At 41.2% G+C, this 19476-nt stretch overlaps 1 protein-coding gene and 1 pseudogene across 1 annotated transcript; both read left to right on the top strand.

Annotated features, from left to right (window-relative positions):
- The first annotated feature begins 1895 nt into the window (after positions 1-1895).
- On the top strand, positions 1896-13144 carry LOC119481749 (zinc finger protein 2 homolog). Its single transcript, XM_037758935.1, has 5 exons — positions 1896-1927; positions 1968-1988; positions 2819-3146; positions 3244-3466; positions 8518-13144. The coding sequence occupies exons 3-5, from the start codon at positions 2860-2862 to the stop codon at positions 10336-10338; spliced, it is 2331 nt and encodes a 776-aa protein (XP_037614863.1). The 5' UTR covers positions 1896-1927; positions 1968-1988; positions 2819-2859; the 3' UTR covers positions 10339-13144.
- A 3029-nt stretch (positions 13145-16173) lies between these two features.
- Positions 16174-18921, top strand: LOC119482085 (annotated as a pseudogene).
- The last annotated feature ends 555 nt before the right edge of the window (positions 18922-19476 follow it).

Consider the following 19476-nt stretch of genomic DNA (forward strand, 5'->3'; position numbering starts at 1 on the left):
ACAAGCTCCGGCTCCTTCCCCCACAGAGAGGTGACGTTCCACGTCCCCAGAGCCAGCCTCTGCCGCCCGGGTCCAGTCCGTCGAGGTCCCTGGCCTTCACTGCCACCCGTGTGGCAGCGCACCCGACCCAAGCGGTTCTTCCCGCAGGTGGTGAGCCCACAGGATTTGTTATTATCATTATCATTATTGTTATTATCATTATCATTATTATTATTATCATTATTGTTATTGTTATTATTATTATTATTATTGTTATTATCATTATCATTATTGTTATTGTTATTATTATTATTATTATTATTATCATTATCATCATTATTATTATCATTATCATTATTATTATTATTATTATTATTATTATTATTATCATTATCATTATTATTATTATCATTATTGTTATTGTTATAATTATTATTATTATTATAATTATTATTATTATTATTATTATTATTGTTATTATCATTATCATTATTGTTATTGTTATTATTATTATTATTATTATTATCATTATCATCATTATTATTATCATTATCATTATTATTATTATTATTATTATTATTATTATTTTTGTTATTATTATTATTATTATTATTATCATTATTGTTATTGTTATTATTATTATTATTATTATTATTATCATTATTGTTATTATTATTATTATTATTATTATTATTATTGTTATTGTTATTATTATTATTATTATTATTATTATTATTTTTGTTATTATTATTATTATTATTATTATCATTATTGTTATTGTTATTATTATTATTATTATTATTATCATTATTGTTATTATTATTATTATTATTATTATCATTATTGTTATTGTTATTATTATTATTATTATTATTATTATCATTATTGTTATTATTATTATTATTATTATTATTATTATTATCATTATTGTTATTGTTATTATTATTATTATTATTATTATCATTATTGTTATTATTATTATTATTATTATTATCATTATTGTTATTGTTATTATTATTATTATTATTATTATCATTATTGTTATTATTATTATTATTATTATTATTATTATTATTATTATTATTATTGTTATTATTATTATTATTATTATTATTGTTATTATTATTGTTATTATTGTGGTGTAAACAGTAATAGTATTTGTCGGGTCATCCAGCTTGAAACCGGAACAAACCGGTCACAAAAAATGTACAGGAACTATCGCGAGACAACTTGTTCTAACGATAACAGTCTCGCGAGAGCCCCCTAACCTCTAACCCAGCAGCAGCTCGGAGAGGAGTAAGAAGAGAGAAGAAGAGAGGAGGAGAGAAGAGGAGGAGAGAGGAGTAAGAAGAGGAGAGGAGAGAAGAAGAGAGGAGAAAAGAGAAGAAGAGAGGAGAAGAGAGAAGAAGAGAGGAGGAGAGGAGTTAGAAGAGAGGAGAGAGAGAGGAGGAGAGGAGAAGAGGAGAAGAGGGGAGAGGAGTAAGAAGAGAGAAGAAGAGAGGAGAGAGAGAGGAGGAGAGGAGAAGAGGAGAAGAGGGGAGAGGAGTAAGAAGAGAGAGGAGGAGAGGAGAAGAGGAGAAGAGGGGAGAGGAGTAAGAAGAGAGAAGAAGAGAGGAGAGGAGAAGAGGAGAGAGGAGAGGAGTAAGAAGAGAGGAGGAGAGGAGAAGAGGAGAAGAAGAGAGGAGGAGAGGAGAAGAGGAGAAGAAGAGAGGAGGAGAGAGGAGAAGAGAGGAGGAGAGGAGTTAGAAGAGAGGAGAGAGAGAGGAGGAGAGGAGAAGAGGAGAAGAGGGGAGAGGAGTAAGAAGAGAGAAGAAGAGAGGAGAGGAGAAGAGGAGAGAGGAGAGGAGTAAGAAGAGAGGAGGAGAAGAAGAGAGGAGAGGAGAAGAGGAGAGGAGAGAGGAGGAGAAGAGAGAAGAAGAGAGGAGGAGGGCTAGTTGTTGTTGTTGTTGTTGTGGTTGTTGTTGTTGTTGTTGTTGTTGTGACGTCAGGCTGAACCCGCACACACTCAGGTAAACACGTTAACACTGAAGTCAACGTGAGTCTAGAGCTAGCACGCTGAGCTAGCTCCATGCTAACAGCTAGTTAGCCTGTTAGCTGAGGCCTGCTAGCTTTAGCCTGCTAGCTTTAGCCTGTTAGCTTCAGTTAGCCTGTTAGCTTCAGTTAACCTGTTAGCTTCAGTTAGCCTGTTAGCTGTGTGTGTGTGTGTGTGTGTGTGTGTGTGTGAGAGTGTGTGTGTGTGAGAGTGTGTGTGTGTGTGTGTGAGAGTGTGTGTGTGTGTGTGTGTGTGTGAGAGAGTGTGTGTGTGTGTGTGTGTGTGTGTGTGTGTGTGTGTGTGTGAGAGTGTGTGTGTGTGTGTGTGTGTGTGTGTGTGTGAGAGTGTGTGTGAGAGTGTGTGTGTGTGTGTGTGTGTGTGTGTGTGTGTGTGTGTGTGAGAGTGTGTGTGTGTGTGTGTGTGTGTGTGTGTGAGAGTGTGTGTGAGAGTGTGTGTGTGTGTGTGTGAGTGTGTGTGTGTGTGTGTGTGTGTGTGTGTGTGTGTGTGTGTGTGAGAGTGTGTGTGTGTGTGTGTGTGTGTGTGTGTGTGTGAGAGTGTGTGTGAGAGTGTGTGTGTGTGTGTGTGTGTGTGTGTGTGTGTGTGTGTGTGAGTGAGCCTCCAGGTCCTTCGTGTTTAAAGCTAGCTGATGCTAATGGAGCTAGCAGAAGCTAACAGGCTGAATAACACTTTAATACGGTTTCTCTCTGCTGTTTCCTGCTATTGTGATGTTAGTCTGTTTGTTGTCGATACTGTATATAAATATAGATATAGATATATAGATATATATCCCCTGCACCCCCACTGCAGGACTGATAAAGGGACATCTGATCTGATGTTTCCATGGTAACATGGACCATGTTATCAGCACTACGTGGACGGGAGTGAAACCAGAGGAGACGGCAGGACCTGAACATCTCCGTGTGAGTCCAGGACAACAGAGTCCAGCAGTCAGAGCGGAGACCAGCACCAGGACCAGCACCAGGAGCCCGGTTCAGAAAGCAGCTTTAACAAACTCTGAGATGGAAAAGGTTTCGGCTCCAGAACAGCTGATCAGAGTTTGTTCCATCAAATGTGAGGATGAAAACAGCCTTCATCATCAATGGAGCTCCGATACTACGATTCACCATGGCAACAGGTAACTAAGAGGCAGAGCCTCCATCTGGATCCCCCTAGAGATGGTAATGCACGGATACGCACACTAAATAAAACACTCATCACACTTTCTGAAACAGAGACCAGGACCAGGACCAGGAGCACTACAAGAGCGAAATGGACCAGGACCAGGACCAGGAGCACTACAAGAGCGAAATGGACCAGGACCAGGACCAGGAGCACTACAAGAGCGAAATGGACCAGGACCAGAAGCACTACAAGAGCGAACCGGAGGAGGACCAGCTGGACCCATACTTCAGTAGAGCAGCAGCAGGCTCGTCTTCTGATCCCACCGATGTTCAGGTCAGTGTTCATGACTTCATGAAGACACTAAAGACACTAAAGACACTAAAGACACGAGGACGAGTCAAGAACTGAATACATTTTATTTTGTAGTAATGTGACGTCATATCCGTCAATACGACCGCCGCTGAATGTTTTCTATGAGAGGAGAGGACTCCGTCTCATCTCTTCAGAGACTCACGCTGCGCTACAGACGCTTCATATCCAGATCAATGACACACCTGAGTAAAGCATAGAAACAAGAATCTGTACACTAACCAGAGTCCTGGACTACGAAGCCAGTCCATCATACCCAGGGTATCTCCACCATACCCAGGGTATCTCCTTCATACCCAGGGTATCTCCACCGTACCCAGGGTATCTCCTTCGTACCCAGGGTATCTTCACCGTACCCAGGGTATCTCCTTCGTACCCAGGGTATCTCCACCGTACCCAGGGTATCTCCTTCGTACCCAGGGTATCTCCACCGTACCCAGGGTATCTCCTTCGTACCCAGGGTATCTCCACCATACCCAGGGTATCTCCTTCATACCCAGGGTATCTCCACCGTACCCAGGGTATCTCCTTCGTACCCAGGGTATCTCCTTCGTACCCAGGGTATCTTCACCGTACCCAGGGTATCTCCGCCGTACCCAGGGTATCTCCTTCGTACCCAGGGTATCTTCACCGTACCCAGGGTATCTCCGCCGTACCCAGGGTATCTCCTTCGTACCCAGGGTATCTTCACCGTACCCAGGGTATCTCCGTCGTACCCAGGGTATCTCCTTCGTACCCAGGGTATCTCCACCATACCCAGGGTATCTCCTTCATACCCAGGGTATCTCCACCGTACCCAGGGTATCTCCTTCGTACCCAGGGTATCTCCTTCGTACCCAGGGTATCTTCACCGTACCCAGGGTATCTCCGCCGTACCCAGGGTATCTCCTTCGTACCCAGGGTATCTCCTTCGTACCCAGGGTATCTTCACCGTACCCAGGGTATCTCCTTCGTACCCAGGGTATCTTCACCGTACCCAGGGTATCTCCACCGTACCCAGGGTATCTCCTTCGTACCCAGGGTATCTCCTTCGTACCCAGGGTATCTTCACCGTACCCAGGGTATCTCCTTCGTACCCAGGGTATCTTCACCGTACCCAGGGTATCTCCACCGTACCCAGGGTATCTCCGTCGTACCCAGGGTATCTCCACCGTACCCAGGGTATCTCCTTCGTACCCAGGGTATCTTCACCGTACCCAGGGTATCTCCACCGTACCCAGGGTATCTCCGTCGTACCCAGGGTATCTTCACCGTACCCAGGGTATCTCCACCGTACCCAGGGTATCTCCGTCGTACCCAGGGTATCTCCACCGTACCCAGGGTATCTCCTTCGTACCCAGGGTATCTTCACCGTACCCAGGGTATCTCCACCGTACCCAGGGTATCTCCGTCGTACCCAGGGTATCTTCACCGTACCCAGGGTATCTCCACCGTACCCAGGGTATCTCCGTCGTACCCAGGGTATCTTCACCGTACCCAGGGTATCTCCACCGTACCCAGGGTATCTCCTTCGTACCCAGGGTATCTTCACCGTACCCAGGGTATCTCCGTCGTACCCAGGGTATCTCCGTCGTACCCAGGGTATCTCCGTCGTACCCAGGGTATCTTCTCTTTATCTGGCTTCACTAACTCTAACAACAGAGATCTCGCTAAGCGGTCCTATGAAGCTGGTTATCAACTCTTTAAATCTACCCAGAGTTTCTCAGTCTGGCTGTGAAGCGTTCACGTGAACGGGGCGGTGTCTGCAGCATCTGACCAATCACAGACATGGACTACTCAATTTGCGAACGTCACATTACTCGCCCGTATGAGTTGGTGTTTTTACATGAACGTTTACATGAACAACGTGAGCTAATGTGGAGCGTCGTAGAGCTTGAATGCAATAGCCAACGTCAATAAGTTCATTTGTTGATCCATAATTTAGCCAGCTGACGAGCAAAACATCTGATCGGCTGGTCCTCTCAGTCTCAACCAGGACTAACGTTACTGAGTCTGTCCTCTCAGTCTCAACCAGGACTAACGTTACTGAGTCTGTCCTCTCAGTCTCAACCAGAACTAACGTTACTGAGTCTGTCCTGAAGCAGCTCTGACTTTTGACAGTAGTGTTATAATATCAGTAATATGTAATGTGAGATATGATGTCACATCTCCCAGGTTCATGTAATGTCTTGGAACTGCATATAAGGCCTGTGTTAATCCATACAGACACTGCAGTTAACACTCAGTTAACACTGAGTTAAATAGTCACTTCTATTGCTATTGGATATATCCAGTTCTAGTAATCATTGGTCATGAAGTATTCTAGTTTATGGGAGGAGCAGAAGCCGTCTCACTGGAGAACAGGCTGAGCAACTCCGCTTTCTGCACCACAGTCTGCTGCTGCTGAACTGAGACTCAAACTTCAGCTTCAACTTTTAAGATAATGTTGACCTGAGTGTCGCACAGTAACGTTACAGGCGGCAAACTATAGCAATATTAATCAACAGGGAATATTTGGAGCTCGGGCAGCGAGCGTGAGCGCCGTAACCGGAGCAGCGCTTAAACTCTCGGTTATTAGGCAGCATGGACTTGTGTCATTAAAGCAGCACATTTCCTCCGTCATCAGAGGCTTCCCCCACACGTTGTGTCATGATGAGTCCACGAGTGCTGTTTTTATGCCTCGTGTGGACGGTGCAGACACGCCTCTGTGTCCTCAGCGTCTCCGGGGGGACTTTTCAACCATTTATCTCTTATAATTTGAGCTATTATGACTTTCTGCTAGTTGTTAACTAGTAGTGGTGTAACGGACAGTAGTTTATCTGTACCATCATAGTGTGAATGCAGCTCAATATCGACCGATATTCAGTAAAAATGTGAGATCGGCATTAACGCTTTCTAGTCTCTGAACCCGGACGATGCTGGGGACATCAGATTAGTGTTGAATCCGGCAGGAGGAAAGCTAGTTAACGTTGGCAGCACCAGAGCTACCAGCTACCGTAATGAGGTTCTATTGATTATGATGTGTTCAGGCTTAATTCAGTAAAATTGAGTATTGGGTGAGGGTAAAATGTAATCTTGTAAAATGTAGTTGTTGGTGAGAAACTTGAATAAATCCAGTAGTTTGAAGGAGATGTTTCACAGTAATATAAATGAGATAATAGAGAGGGAATTATTTCCTGTTTAACTTCCTAACAATAGCTCTAAGCAGCTTGTAATACCTCTCCTCACCCCTCTGTCTGTGTGAGTGTAAATGTACGTCAAACTACAAAGATAGTAGGTATTCCACGTATTCCACATGCACTGACTGGTTTCTTCTTCCTGGAGGCGGGCCTTATGCGTGAGGGCCACCATGACGCTGTAAAAGCTGTGAATCTCTAAGACCATTTTGACAGATTCCTTCAGAGATATTAACGTTACATATTATTATGATAGGATTCCCTTAAAGAAACGTCATGAATGTGAGTTATTGGTCATTGAAAATGTTACATTTAAGTAAACTACCACGGTTTGATAATACAACAGTTAATTTATTATGTTCAACAAAAGTGAGTTCTCCTAAATGTTGAGACACCTCATATGTAGGCCGAACAGACATTTACCTGCTGATTACTGAGCACAAATATACTGTAGTAATGTAGCCTACTGAGGCCTCAAGAGCTATGGTGTAGCCACGCCTGTACCACCCAAAGATCAGATGTAGAATGAATTTTTAGTTATAGCCTTACTAAAAGGAGTTACTATTGCTAAACGCCCGGCGCCTCTCACCCTGGACAACTGTGGTTCCAGAACCAGAGCTATGCGTGGAGGTTAGCCCAACTATATCTAGTTGGTACCGCTCCACCTCCCGCACCATCTCTGGTTCCTTCCCCGCCAGAGAGGTGACGTTCCACAGGCCAAGAATTAGTCTGGGATGCCGGGTATCCGCACGCCTAGATCCTCGCCTTTGCCTGCCGCCCGACTCGCATAGCACCCGACCTCAATGCCTATTCCTGCGGGAGATGGACCCACAGGGAGGCAGCCCCATGATGGTTTTTCGGGCTGAGCCCAGCCGGACACCATGGGCCAAGACCCGGCCACCAGACGTTCGCCGGCAAACTCCCCTTCCGGGTGTCCCTTGTCCGGGCGAGGTTACTTCGGTCCGTTTGGTTCATTTCATTGAGGTCTGGCCCCTCCCCTGAGAGAAGGCTTAATGGAAGGCTGCTGTAAATGCAGAGGTGAGAGGCTTCAACCCTGTGGCTTACAAACTGAAGTGTTGAAGGCTATTGTTACTCTTCTCCTATTAGGATGTTAATGAGGTGACTTCAGCCCCTCAGTTGAGTACTAGCTGTGTTATAGTGTGTTCGGGATTTCTTAACCCAATAGCAAACTTAACTGCTATTAGAACCAGAAAGGAAAAGAACTAACCACTAGTACAGACTGAAGCAATCCAAAAATCACAACTTACTATATGCTTGGCAAATCATGTGCAAATTAATTTTCAAAAATAAAAAATATGGAAAAATAAATAACTCAAACTTGATTATTTTACATAAATATTGGAATAAAGTTGGTATTAGATAGCCTCACACGGGGCACCAATGTGTTGGGATTGGGTAGAACCAGCTTTGATTATTAGCAAATATCAAAGATTAATATAAATACAATTATAATTATTATTATGAATTTATCAGTCGCTATTTTTTCTTTTGGCGGTTGTAATGCTAATTGTTGCGTCGTTGTACGCAGAAATAACTGGAAAACAAGTTTCCAGGATTACTGGGTCTTACATTTCCCATAATGCAACTCCCATAATGGGGATGTTGTATGATAATTAATAAATGTCAAGGGGGCGTCTGTGGTGATCAATCAAATGTCTACAGAGGGACACGGCCCTGCAGTTGGTTGTCACAGTTAGTAGTGCATTAGTCAGACTGGAACATTGTGGGTTATGTTCCACTGACATGCTCTAAATGTTCTTTATGGTTCTAGATAGGTCGCTCCACCATGGCATCTCACTGACTCTCTCATTGTCTCTCTCTGTATGTCTGTTGCTATAGAAACGGAGAGGAAGAAAGGGACTGATTCATCAGAGAGTTCACACTGGAGAGAAACTACACAGCTGTGATGAATGTGGGAAAACTTTCCCTTTTCCGTGTGCCCTCAAAATCCACCAACGCACTCACACTGGAGAGAAACCCTACAGCTGTGATGACTGTGGAGCAGCTTTCGCTCAATCAGGTCACCTGAAAATGCATCAACACAGTCACACTGGAGAGAAACCCTACAGCTGTGATGAATGTGGCGCAGCTTTCACTCGGTCAGATATCCTAAGAGTCCATCGACTCAGTCACACTAAAGAGAAACCCTACAACTGTAATGTATGTGGGGCAGGTTTCACTCAGTTATATCGCCTGAAAATACATGAACGGCTTCACACTGGAGAGAAACCCTACGGCTGTGATGAATGTGGAGCAGCTTTCACAGCATCATTTAATCTGAAAGCACATCAACGCAGTCACACTGGAGAGAAACCCTACAGCTGTGATGAATGTGGGGCAGCTTTCACTAGATCAGGTTACTTGAAAAAACATCAACGCATTCACACTGGAGAGAAACCCTACAGCTGTGATGAATGTGGAGCAGCTTTCACAAGATCAGGTGACCTGAAAATACATCAACGCACTCACACTGGAGAGAAACCTTACAGCTGTGATGAATGTGGAGCAGCTTTCGCTCAATCAGGTCACCTGAAAATGCATCAACGCACTCACACTGGAGAGAAACCCTACAGCTGTGATGAATGTGGAGCAGCTTTCACTAGATCAGGTGACCTTGAAAGACATCAAAGCATTCACACTCGAGAGAGACCCTACAGCTGTGATGAATGTGGAGCAGCTTTCACTCAATTAGGTTACCTGAAAATGCATCAACGCACTCACACTGGAGAGAAACCCTACAGCTGTGATGACTGCGGAGCAGCTTTCGCTCAATCAGGTCACCTGAAAATGCATCAACGCACTCACACTGGAGAGAAACCCTACAGCTGTGATGAATGTGGAGCAGCTTTCAGTAGATCAGGTGACCTAGAAAGACATCAACGAATTCACACTGGAGAGAAACCCTTCAGCTGTGATGAATGTGGAGCAGCTTTCACTCAATCAGGTCACCTAGAAAGACATAAATGCATTCACACTGGAGAGAAACCGTACTGGTGTGACCTATGTGGGAAAACTTTTGGTTCTGGGAGTAAACTCAAAATCCACCAATACATTCACACTGGAGAGAAACCATACAGCTGTGATGAATGTCAGGCAGCTTTCACCACATCAGGCAAACTGAAATGCCATCAACGCACTCACACTGGTGAGAAACCCTACAGCTGTGATGAATGTGGGACAGCTTTCATTCAATCCTTTCACCTGAAAGTCCACCAACGCATTCACACTGGAGAGAAACCATACGAGTGTGACCAATGCGGTAAAGCTTTTTCTCGGAGTAGTTCTCTCAAAATCCACCAACGCATTCACACTGGCGAGAAACCGTACTGGTGTGAGCAATGTGGGAAAATGTTTTCTGATGATAGAAACTTTAAAGCCCACCTACTCACTCACACTGGAGAGAAACCATTCAGGTGTGACCAATGTGGTAAAAGTTTTTCTCGGGGTAGTTCCCTTAAACTTCACCAACGCATTCACACTGGAGAGAGACCATACTGTTGTGATCAATGTGATAAAGCTTTTTCTCACAGTGGTCACCTTAAAGCCCACCAACGCATTCACAATGGAGAGAAACCGTTCTGGTGTGACCAATGTGGTAAAACTTTTACTCGGTCTGATAGCCTTAAAGCCCACCAACGCAGTCACCCTGCATTGTTGTGAACGTTTCTCAGAGCCCAGCTAGCTGTTTCCTCCTGCCTCCTCCCCATGCCTTGATAGCTGTGTTATATTCTGAGCTTCTCTCCACATTGAAGGCTGACCAACAGTAACTTCATGTTCTTTTTTTTTTTTTTAAGTTATTTTTTGGGGGCATTTTTAAGTATTTATTGATAGGACAGTGGATAGAGTGTTGGAAAGGGGGAGAGAGAGAAATGACATGCGGAAAGGTCCACAGGCCGGATTCGAACCCGGGTCCACCCTTGGACTGAGCCTTGGCCATACATGGGCACCCGCTCTACCGACTGAGCTAGCCAGGCGCCCGTAACTTCATGTTCTAAACAGCATTTGTGTTTTCGTGGCTACGACTACATACTTGGACCACCAGAAACTTCCCAGTGGGACTCCGTTATGAGGCTGAACTGTCAGAACATCTGGAGGAGTCTTCCAATCACAAGGAGGGAGAACCAATGACAAACCTTCCAAAATCTCTAAGGAAAATTGTGGTTTATTTCAACCTGACGTATTTTGCATGAATGCGTCCTTTGTTACTCTGTGGGTCACGCCAACTTTTTACCCAGCACCTCTGTTATAGAGATTCAGGGAAACAAGGACTAGTGCAGAACATTGATATCAGGGACAGCTGCTCGAGCTTCCTACAACGACGAATCGGCTCTAGTGTGAAGAGCGAAAGATGAAAATAATAATTACGTTATTCCTTAATTGTTGAAACTTCTTCCAGAAACTCTACCTGACCTCTCAGGGCACTAAGTGATGAGACTCTGAATTTACAACCAGCCTGGTTAAGCTCACAGAGGAGAAACAACCATAAGACTTAGTACCCATCCTGACCAATTGAGCTGTTTATTGAATTATGGGTTAAAGGCCCTGACATCAGGTTCTTCCCAAAGACTCAGAGAAGAGGTGAAGACCAACCAGTAAGACACCATGAACCGATGATGAGAATCAGAATGAAACTAATTCTGCCATTAAAATGTACATTAGTTAATATGCTATGTTTAACTGATCATCTGAAAAGAACTGAAGTTTGTTGTACAGGTTGGAGCTCTCAAGCAGAACTAGAGAAACAATATGAATATAAAGCAGGTTTTATGACCTCCTCCTCCTCCTCGGTTTACGACCTGCACTGTATTCCTTTGGGTGGCTCACACACAGTCACATTAACAGAGACGCATCCAAACTAAAGAAGACTAAATGAAACTGACATTTAATGCATATTCACGTGTACTATAATTGAAATGCTGAGCTAACATATGTTTTAATATCAGAAAGTTTGTTTAACATGTAAATGTTTGGGACAAGAAGGAAACTGAAATTAGAGGGACTCTACAGAGAGATGCACAGTCAGTCTCTAATCCCTCCCCCTGTTCATCTGTGGACCCTTCATGTCTTAGATTAGACATTCCTGTTAGAGGTCATATCCCCATCTGTTATACTGAACTACTTTAGTTTATCTATGTCAGTCATTTTCAATTTATATAACTCAAATGCTCATGCTAGTAACAAATGAAGCTAAAGGTTGTAGATCAAAACCTTCCCTTTAAATTAATCACTTGGTTAGATCTCACCAGCGTACAGACATGTTATTTCTATATATGCGTATTATAGGTCCCCAGAGATGTAAGTCCTATATATAGAATATATGTTTATAATCTACTTAAAGTGTATTACACCTTTTAACATTGTGTGTGAACTGTACACGAATGTACCCCTTTTTACTGTTATATGTGTGTACAGGTGTTTTACGTCGTCTAAGTTGAATTCTAACTATCATTTTGGTAACTTGTATCTCCCTGAGGTCCAGTCTCACAGACATGTCTGCTTCATGGCCCTTTTACCTCTTGCTCTCATCTAGACCGATCTGTGCCGCATGTTGAGATCAATCATATCCAGTCATTTACTGTGTAATTAGTGCACATACACTGTATATATCTACATATATAGGTCTGGCTGTTGTAGCGTTTGTATAACTGCATGTTATGATAACAAGGTTTGTCCATGTTGGGTAATTGATTAATTAATTTGAATTCAATTGATCAGGTTTTATTCAGTGGTTTATATCATATCGGTGTTTGGTACCGTTCTGCAGCAGTTAAAGCCCAGATGTCAAACAGGGAAGAATTCATTATGTGAAGTGAATTAATTAGTATCAATCCTGCAAAATAAGTTTAATCGAAAGACTAAATATATAAAAATATACAGAAACGACTCAAACTGAGTCGCCCCATTGGATCCAACAGATCCAGACAGAACCTGTTACTACTCCTGGTAACCAGAACAACCTCCCATCTGCACATCAGAAACCGTCAGGTGATATAAATACATTCTCAGATGTGAAAGAGTTTGATGATTGGGCTACTAAACAAGTTTAGAGTTTATTAATAAATAAAGTTTGTGTAAGAAATTGTTAGTTAATATCAGATATAAGAATAACAGGAATTCATCAGTAAGTCTTAAACTTAAATTAGGCTCATCCCTAAATTTAGAATATGAAACTGCTTCACAATCTTCCCTGGTGCTTCTTCAACTCTCCACTGATGAACGCTGCATTAATATCTAAAACTAAATTTAATTGATGCGCCTAGACGTCAAGCGACAAATTTAACGAAGAGATATGAGTCACTGAACTGACCTGGTCACATTTGATTTGTCTCTATTCATTCTGTTCATGGTTTCATTCATCCTTTATCATTCTGTTCCTTTTTCCTTTTGTTTGATCATTTATTCACTTATTTTCTGTTTAGTAGTTTAGTCACGTAGTTACTTAAATAAACATTTCATTTATAAAGAACTTGATTATTTGATGTGTGTGTTTATAAAACAACTCCAATGACTGTTCACTATGTTCAAGAACTCCGTAGCTTCCCTGAGATTACGAGATCCAACTGACTAATATCACATTTTGGGTGGCGTCCTAAATGGAATAATTGAATTGGATATAAGGTTTCATTCTGATATTAAAACTAATTGTGTATGACATCTGCAGCTGAGTGCCGTCACTCTCCTTCACCTTTTACAACAATTCAGGAGTTTATGATTAATCATTTTGAGTTATTAATTATAGATACATATTCTGATATTAATTAATGATGATTATTAATCTGCTCCATGCAATAAGGCTACACGCCCCCCCGGACATAGATACGGTCAAAAGCACCAAAAACAGAGAATGTGAGCCTTGAGTTTAGAATGATTTATTACAGATGTGTTCCCGTTATTGTTTTTATCTGCTTCAGTTGATTCGGTTCCATGAAGCAAACTCAACATAGTTCAAGCTCAGTTACTATGGCAACTGATTCTGGGAAACTAACCCGGCCCGGGGCAGGCTAACTGGCAGGCTAACTGGCAGGCTAACTGGCAGGCTAACTGGCAGGCTAACTGACAGGCTAAGAGTTCCTGTAACACTGACCCGACGGGAAAGCAATGATTTTACCTCTGATGTCGTATTATTTGACTTTATCAACCACTATCAGTCCAAAGATTAAAGTTTATAGAAAATCAATTACATATATATACTTCAGTAGTCTGGGTGATGAAAAATAGGTCATAATATAATAAATATATAAACAAATTGGTCATAATATAATAAATATATATATATAAATTGGTCATAATATATCATTGTGTGAAAAATTAGAAGTTTTTTTTTGTCTCTTTGTAGTTGTCTTTCGTCTCTTTGTAGTTGACCCCTGGGCCTGCAAGAATACAACCAGCTGTTATCATGTGACTGTGCTGGACTAGCGTCATGTGATGACAGCTGGGGAAGGTTAAGTGCTGAAGAAGGCCATGGGATATGGACAAAAGCTCCACAAAGAGAGTTTAGAATGATTTATTCCAGATGTGTTCCCGTTATTGTTTTTATCTGCTTCATACATATTCTCTAGTTCTTATTGTTTCATAGTTAAAAATTCCGGAAAAAAAGTTTAAAAAAAATGTCTGTAAAATGTCCGAAAAACAAGTTTTAAAAAATGTCAGAAAAAAGAAAAAAAAAAAAAAAAGAAAAAGTCCAAAAAATGTCCTGAAAAAAAGTAAAAAAGAAAATTGTCAGAAAAAAAATCAGAAAATGTCAGATCAAAAAGTTTTAAAAAATGTATGAAAAATGTATGAAAAAAAGAAAAATGTCAGAAAAAAGGTTTTAAAAAATGTCAGAAAAAAAAGTTTAAAAGAATTCTCAGAAAAAAAATGTCAGAAAAAATGTCAGAAATTTTTTTTCCAAAAAATGTCAGAAAATAAGTTTTCAAAAAGTAAAAAACAAAATGTCAGAAAAATGTATGAAAAAAAGAAAAATGTATGAAAAAAGGTTTTTAAAAAATGGCAGAAAAAAAGTTTAAAAAAATGTCTGAAAAACGTTTTAAAAAGTCAAAAAAGAAATGTCAGAATTTTTTTTTTTTTAAATGTCTGTAAAATGTCCGAAAACAACTTTTAAAAAATGTCAGAAAAAAGTCAAAAAACTAAATTCCGAAAAATGTTGGAAAAAAGTTTTAAAAAGTAAAAAAAAACATATGTCAGAAAAATGTATGAAAAAAAGAAAAACGTCAGAAATAAAGTTTTTAAAAAATGTCAGAAATTTTTTTTTAAGAAGTCAAAAAAAGAAATGTCAGAAAACAAGTTTTAAAAAATGTCAGAAAAAAGTAAAAAAAAAAGAATTCTGAAAAATGTCGGAAAAAAAGTAAAAAAATTGTCGGAAAAATGTTAAAAAAATAACTCTGGATTCAGCTGTTAGTTCATTTTACTACTTTTACATCATGATTTAAATGAGGGATATTGAAGTGTTCCTACTGGGAGGTTGATTAAGTTCCTCTGATTTACAGATACTCTTTATACGTCCATGGACACACACTCAGTGGAGTTTTCAGTCCAAGATGGCGGCAGCGTTACCGCAGCGCTGTCAGAAAAGCAGCCGAGTTTCGTCTCTTTGCTTCTAGACTGTTTGGTCAGATGACTCAGTTCAGTTCATGACTCCTCTTCTCTTTGCATCAGAAGGTAGACAATGACAGGGCGGAGTTGTGAGTAGGGATACCATACTGATCTAGATTCTGTGTTTCTATGCTTTATACATTATATACTGGAATCTAGTTTGTTGCTGCATTAAAGGTTTACGCTTGATTTATAATTCCTGTTCATTTTAAAGATATTTTACCGAGTTGCTGGCGTTCGATTTATTATTCTATTAATAAATAATAATTCAGTAAATCTATATCTGTGTATTCATTTATTACATTTTGTTTTACAAAGTTAGAAACTCAAAGTTTAAGTCCAGTCTGATGTCACACACAACAGAATGATCCAGTCACTTCTTCCTCGTGTCCAGCCGTCTTCTAGATCACGTCTTTCCAGCGGTCGGCGCCAGCGAGCGCAGCGGCGTTTGGTTCTGCCGGGTCATCTTTGGTACATCGTGGAGCTCGGCTACATCTCATGATGAGCTCCATGGTTTGGGATTCGCCACACGCACACGCATCGGAAGTTGTTACTTTCCATTTCTTCATGGACGCCTTGCAGCGTCCTTCGCCGGCCCGCAGCCGGTTCAGTGTGTTCCGACACGCCCCCTTACTGGATTTCAGTTATTGATTGGACGCTGCACCGATCAGACTGATCTGATAACTTTACCTCTCAACATCACTGGAGTTTCAAACCGGAGTGAAGACAGATCAGATTTTTTTTCAGATCAGACGTTTTATAGTTTAGTTGGTTTGATATGAGTTACATCATTTCACTTTTCTCTGAAACATTCAGCCTAATAAATAACTTATACTATCAGAATATCAATAACTACAGACGCTTATAATGAATAAATAATATAAAGATATTGATCCAGTTGAGATGGTTCCTGGTGCAGGACTCAGTCCAGGTAGAAATACAGACCAGCTGTTATTCATGTGCAGGTGTTTGTTCAACAGGTAACAGACTACAGAGAGAAACACTGCTGCTCTGCCACTGAGAACAACTGAGTGTCTTTATTAGTATTATACAGTTCAGACATAAACTCCATCTAAAGTCTCTACAGCTGTTAAAGCCGACTGACAGCTGATCCAGCTGTGATCAGCTGATCACAGCTGGATCAGCTGATCGCTGCTGTCATCAGAGACGGACGTCGCTTCACGTGACGCTTCAGAGGAAACGACGTCTCTAAAAACATATTTCCTCGTGTCCTCTCTCCTCGAGTCGTTTCCTCGCCTCCTCCGCTCTCATCTCACGTGGGCGGGACTAAGACGCGAGGAGAGGAGCTAGCTCCATGCTAACCAGCCAGACCTGTATCAGCAGCTTCAACCGGAGCATCAGGAGAATTAGTCCGTGCTGTGTTCAGCAGTCAGAGTGGAGACCTGCTGGATCTCAGAGACCAGGACCAGGACCAGGACCAGGAGCACTACAAGAGCAGAATGGAGGCCGACCAGGAGCAGCAGAACCCGGACCAGCGGAGCAACGAGGTCCCCAGTAGACCAGCAGCAGGCTCGTCCTCTGATCCCACCGATGTTCAGGTCAGTGGTCATGACGTCATGGGTTCATGACGTCATGGCTTCATAACGACACCAAGAAGAGTCTGGGGGGGGGGATTGATGGATTATATTCAGCAGAAGTATAAAACATTGTAAATTAAAAAGAAAACTCCACTAATCTGTGAGGGAAATGTCTTTATTCTTTGATTTCTGGGTTGCTGGATAATAAATGTAATCAATAATTGCTGCCAATGATCCTGATCTATTTGACTTCAGGACGTCTCTGACTACAGACATGCTGAAAAATCAAACATTTTACTGGATTCATTTAGAGATTTTGAAGCGAGTTGAGATCTCTGGCCTGCTGAAGATAAACCCGGGACTGTTGGGGAGTTTCCTGAAATGAACTGAGACACATCTGCATCCGTTCTGATACCTCAACACACAGAGCGTGTAACCACAAACAAGTATCGCATGAGAAATGATGAAGCGAGTGAGTCGTACGTGCACCGTGCACCGCGGATTGAGGACTCTTAGAAGACTTTAGATGAGTTTTCTACGAGTCTCTACGAGTCCCTCCCTCTCCTCCAACTCACATCATCACGTTTAATAATATCTTACAAATTATATTTCCAATCATTGACTTTTTTATATTTAGATATATTTACTAATTATGTCTGAGGTGTCTGCTTTGCTCTGTTTAATCTGTCAGACTATAGTCTACTATCAGAAGAGCCATTTTAGCCAGAAAACACAGTTTATAGTCTAAGTATATAGTATATAAGTCTAATGCAGTGAGGGCCAAAGAGACAATGTACTACAGAGTATTAGGGCCACATTGAGGGAAAACACATCTGAGATTTACAGAATAAAGTCATAACTTATCGAGAAAAAAAGTCGTAATGTTACGAGAATAAAAGTCGTAACTTTATGAGAAAAAAAGTCTTTGTAGTTGTCTTTGTCTATTTGGAATTGTCTTTGTGTCTTTGTTGTCATGTATTCCACGTCTCACTGACTCTCTCTCTTTATTATATCTGTCTGTTGCTATAGAAACGGAGAGGAAGAGGGGGACTCAAACGTCAGCACTGTGACAAATCCTGCACAACATCTGGATATTTAAAGATTCATCAGAGAGTTCACACTGGAGAGAAACTACACAGCTGTGACCAGTGTGAGAAAACTTTCAAACGCAAGAGTCACCTTAAAAGACATCAAAACGGTCACACTGGAGAGAAACCCCACAGCTGTGACCAATGTGGGAAAGGTTTTGCGAGAGCAAGTTCCCTAAAAATCCATTATGGCATTCACACTGGAGAGAAACCGTACAGCTGTGGTGAATGTGGAGCGGCGTTCCTTCACAAGAAAAACTTTGAAACCCACCAACGCATTCACACGGGAGAAAAGCCGTACAGCTGTGATCAATGTGAGAAAGTTTTTGCCGCTCAAGGTGATTTCATAAAACACAAAAGTCTTCATACTGGAGAGAAACCGTTCAGCTGTGACAAGTGTGGAATGACTTTCGCAAGGCAAAATACTCTTACTCGTCACCGACGCATTCACACTGGAGAGAAACCGTACTGGTGTGACCTCTGTGGGAAAACCTTTTCCCGGGGGTTTGCCTTACAGGTCCACCGACGTCTTCACACCGGAGAGAAACCGTACTGGTGCGAACAGTGTGACAAGGCTTTCATTACATCAGCTTTACTTAAGAACCACGAACGTAAGCACACGGGAGAGAAACCGTACAGCTGTGACCAGTGTGGGAAAACCTTTTCTCACAGAGGAAGTGTTAGTGTCCACAAATGCGTCCACACGACATCGTCTTGAACAGTTTACAGAGCCGGGCTAACGTAGCAGATTCCTCCTGCCTCCTCTCTGATAGCTGTGTTGTTATCTTTGTCTCTTTGTAGTTGTCTTTTGTCTCTTTGCATTTGTATTGTTCTCTTTGTCTCTTTGTAGTAGTCTTTCATCTTTTTGTAGTTGTCTTTTGTACCTTTGTAGTTGGCATTTGTCTGATTGTGGTTGTCTTTTGTCTCTTTGTAGTTGTCTGTCGTTTCTTTGTAGTTGTCTGTCGTCTCTTTGTAGTTGTCTTTCGTCTCTTTGTAGTTGACCCCTGGGCCTGTAAGAATACAACCAGCTGGGGAAGGTTAAGTGCTGAAGAAGGCCATGGGATATGGTCAAAAGCTCCACAAAGAGAGTATAGAATGATTTATTCCAGATGTGTTCCCGTTATTGTTTTTATCTGCTTCATACATATTCTCTTGTTCTTATTGTTTCATAGTTCAACATTATATTTTCCTCCTTTGTGTAGTTTTCAATCTTTATTTTACTTTCTTTTTTTTTTTTATTTAAATGAGGATATTTAGGTGTTTCTACTGGGAAGTTGATTCATTAATTTAGAAAAAAAATCCAAAAAATAGTCTGAAAAATGCCCGAAAAGTGTACAGAAATTGTCCAACAAATGTCTGAGAAAGGTGTCCGAAAACAAGTTTTAAAAAATGTAAGAAAAAGTCCAAAAAATGTCCTGAAAAAAGTAAAAATGTCAGAAAAAAGGTTTTAAAAAATGTCAGAAAAAAAAGTTTAAAAGAATTCTCAGAAAAAAATGTCAGAAAAAATGTATAAAAAAAGAAAAATGTCGGAAAAAAGGTTTAAAAAGTAAAAACCAAAATGTCAGAAAAATGTATGAAAA

Source organism: Sebastes umbrosus, chromosome 22 (assembly GCF_015220745.1).
Source record: "Sebastes umbrosus isolate fSebUmb1 chromosome 22, fSebUmb1.pri, whole genome shotgun sequence".
Classification (NCBI taxonomy): domain Eukaryota; kingdom Metazoa; phylum Chordata; class Actinopteri; order Perciformes; family Sebastidae; genus Sebastes; species Sebastes umbrosus.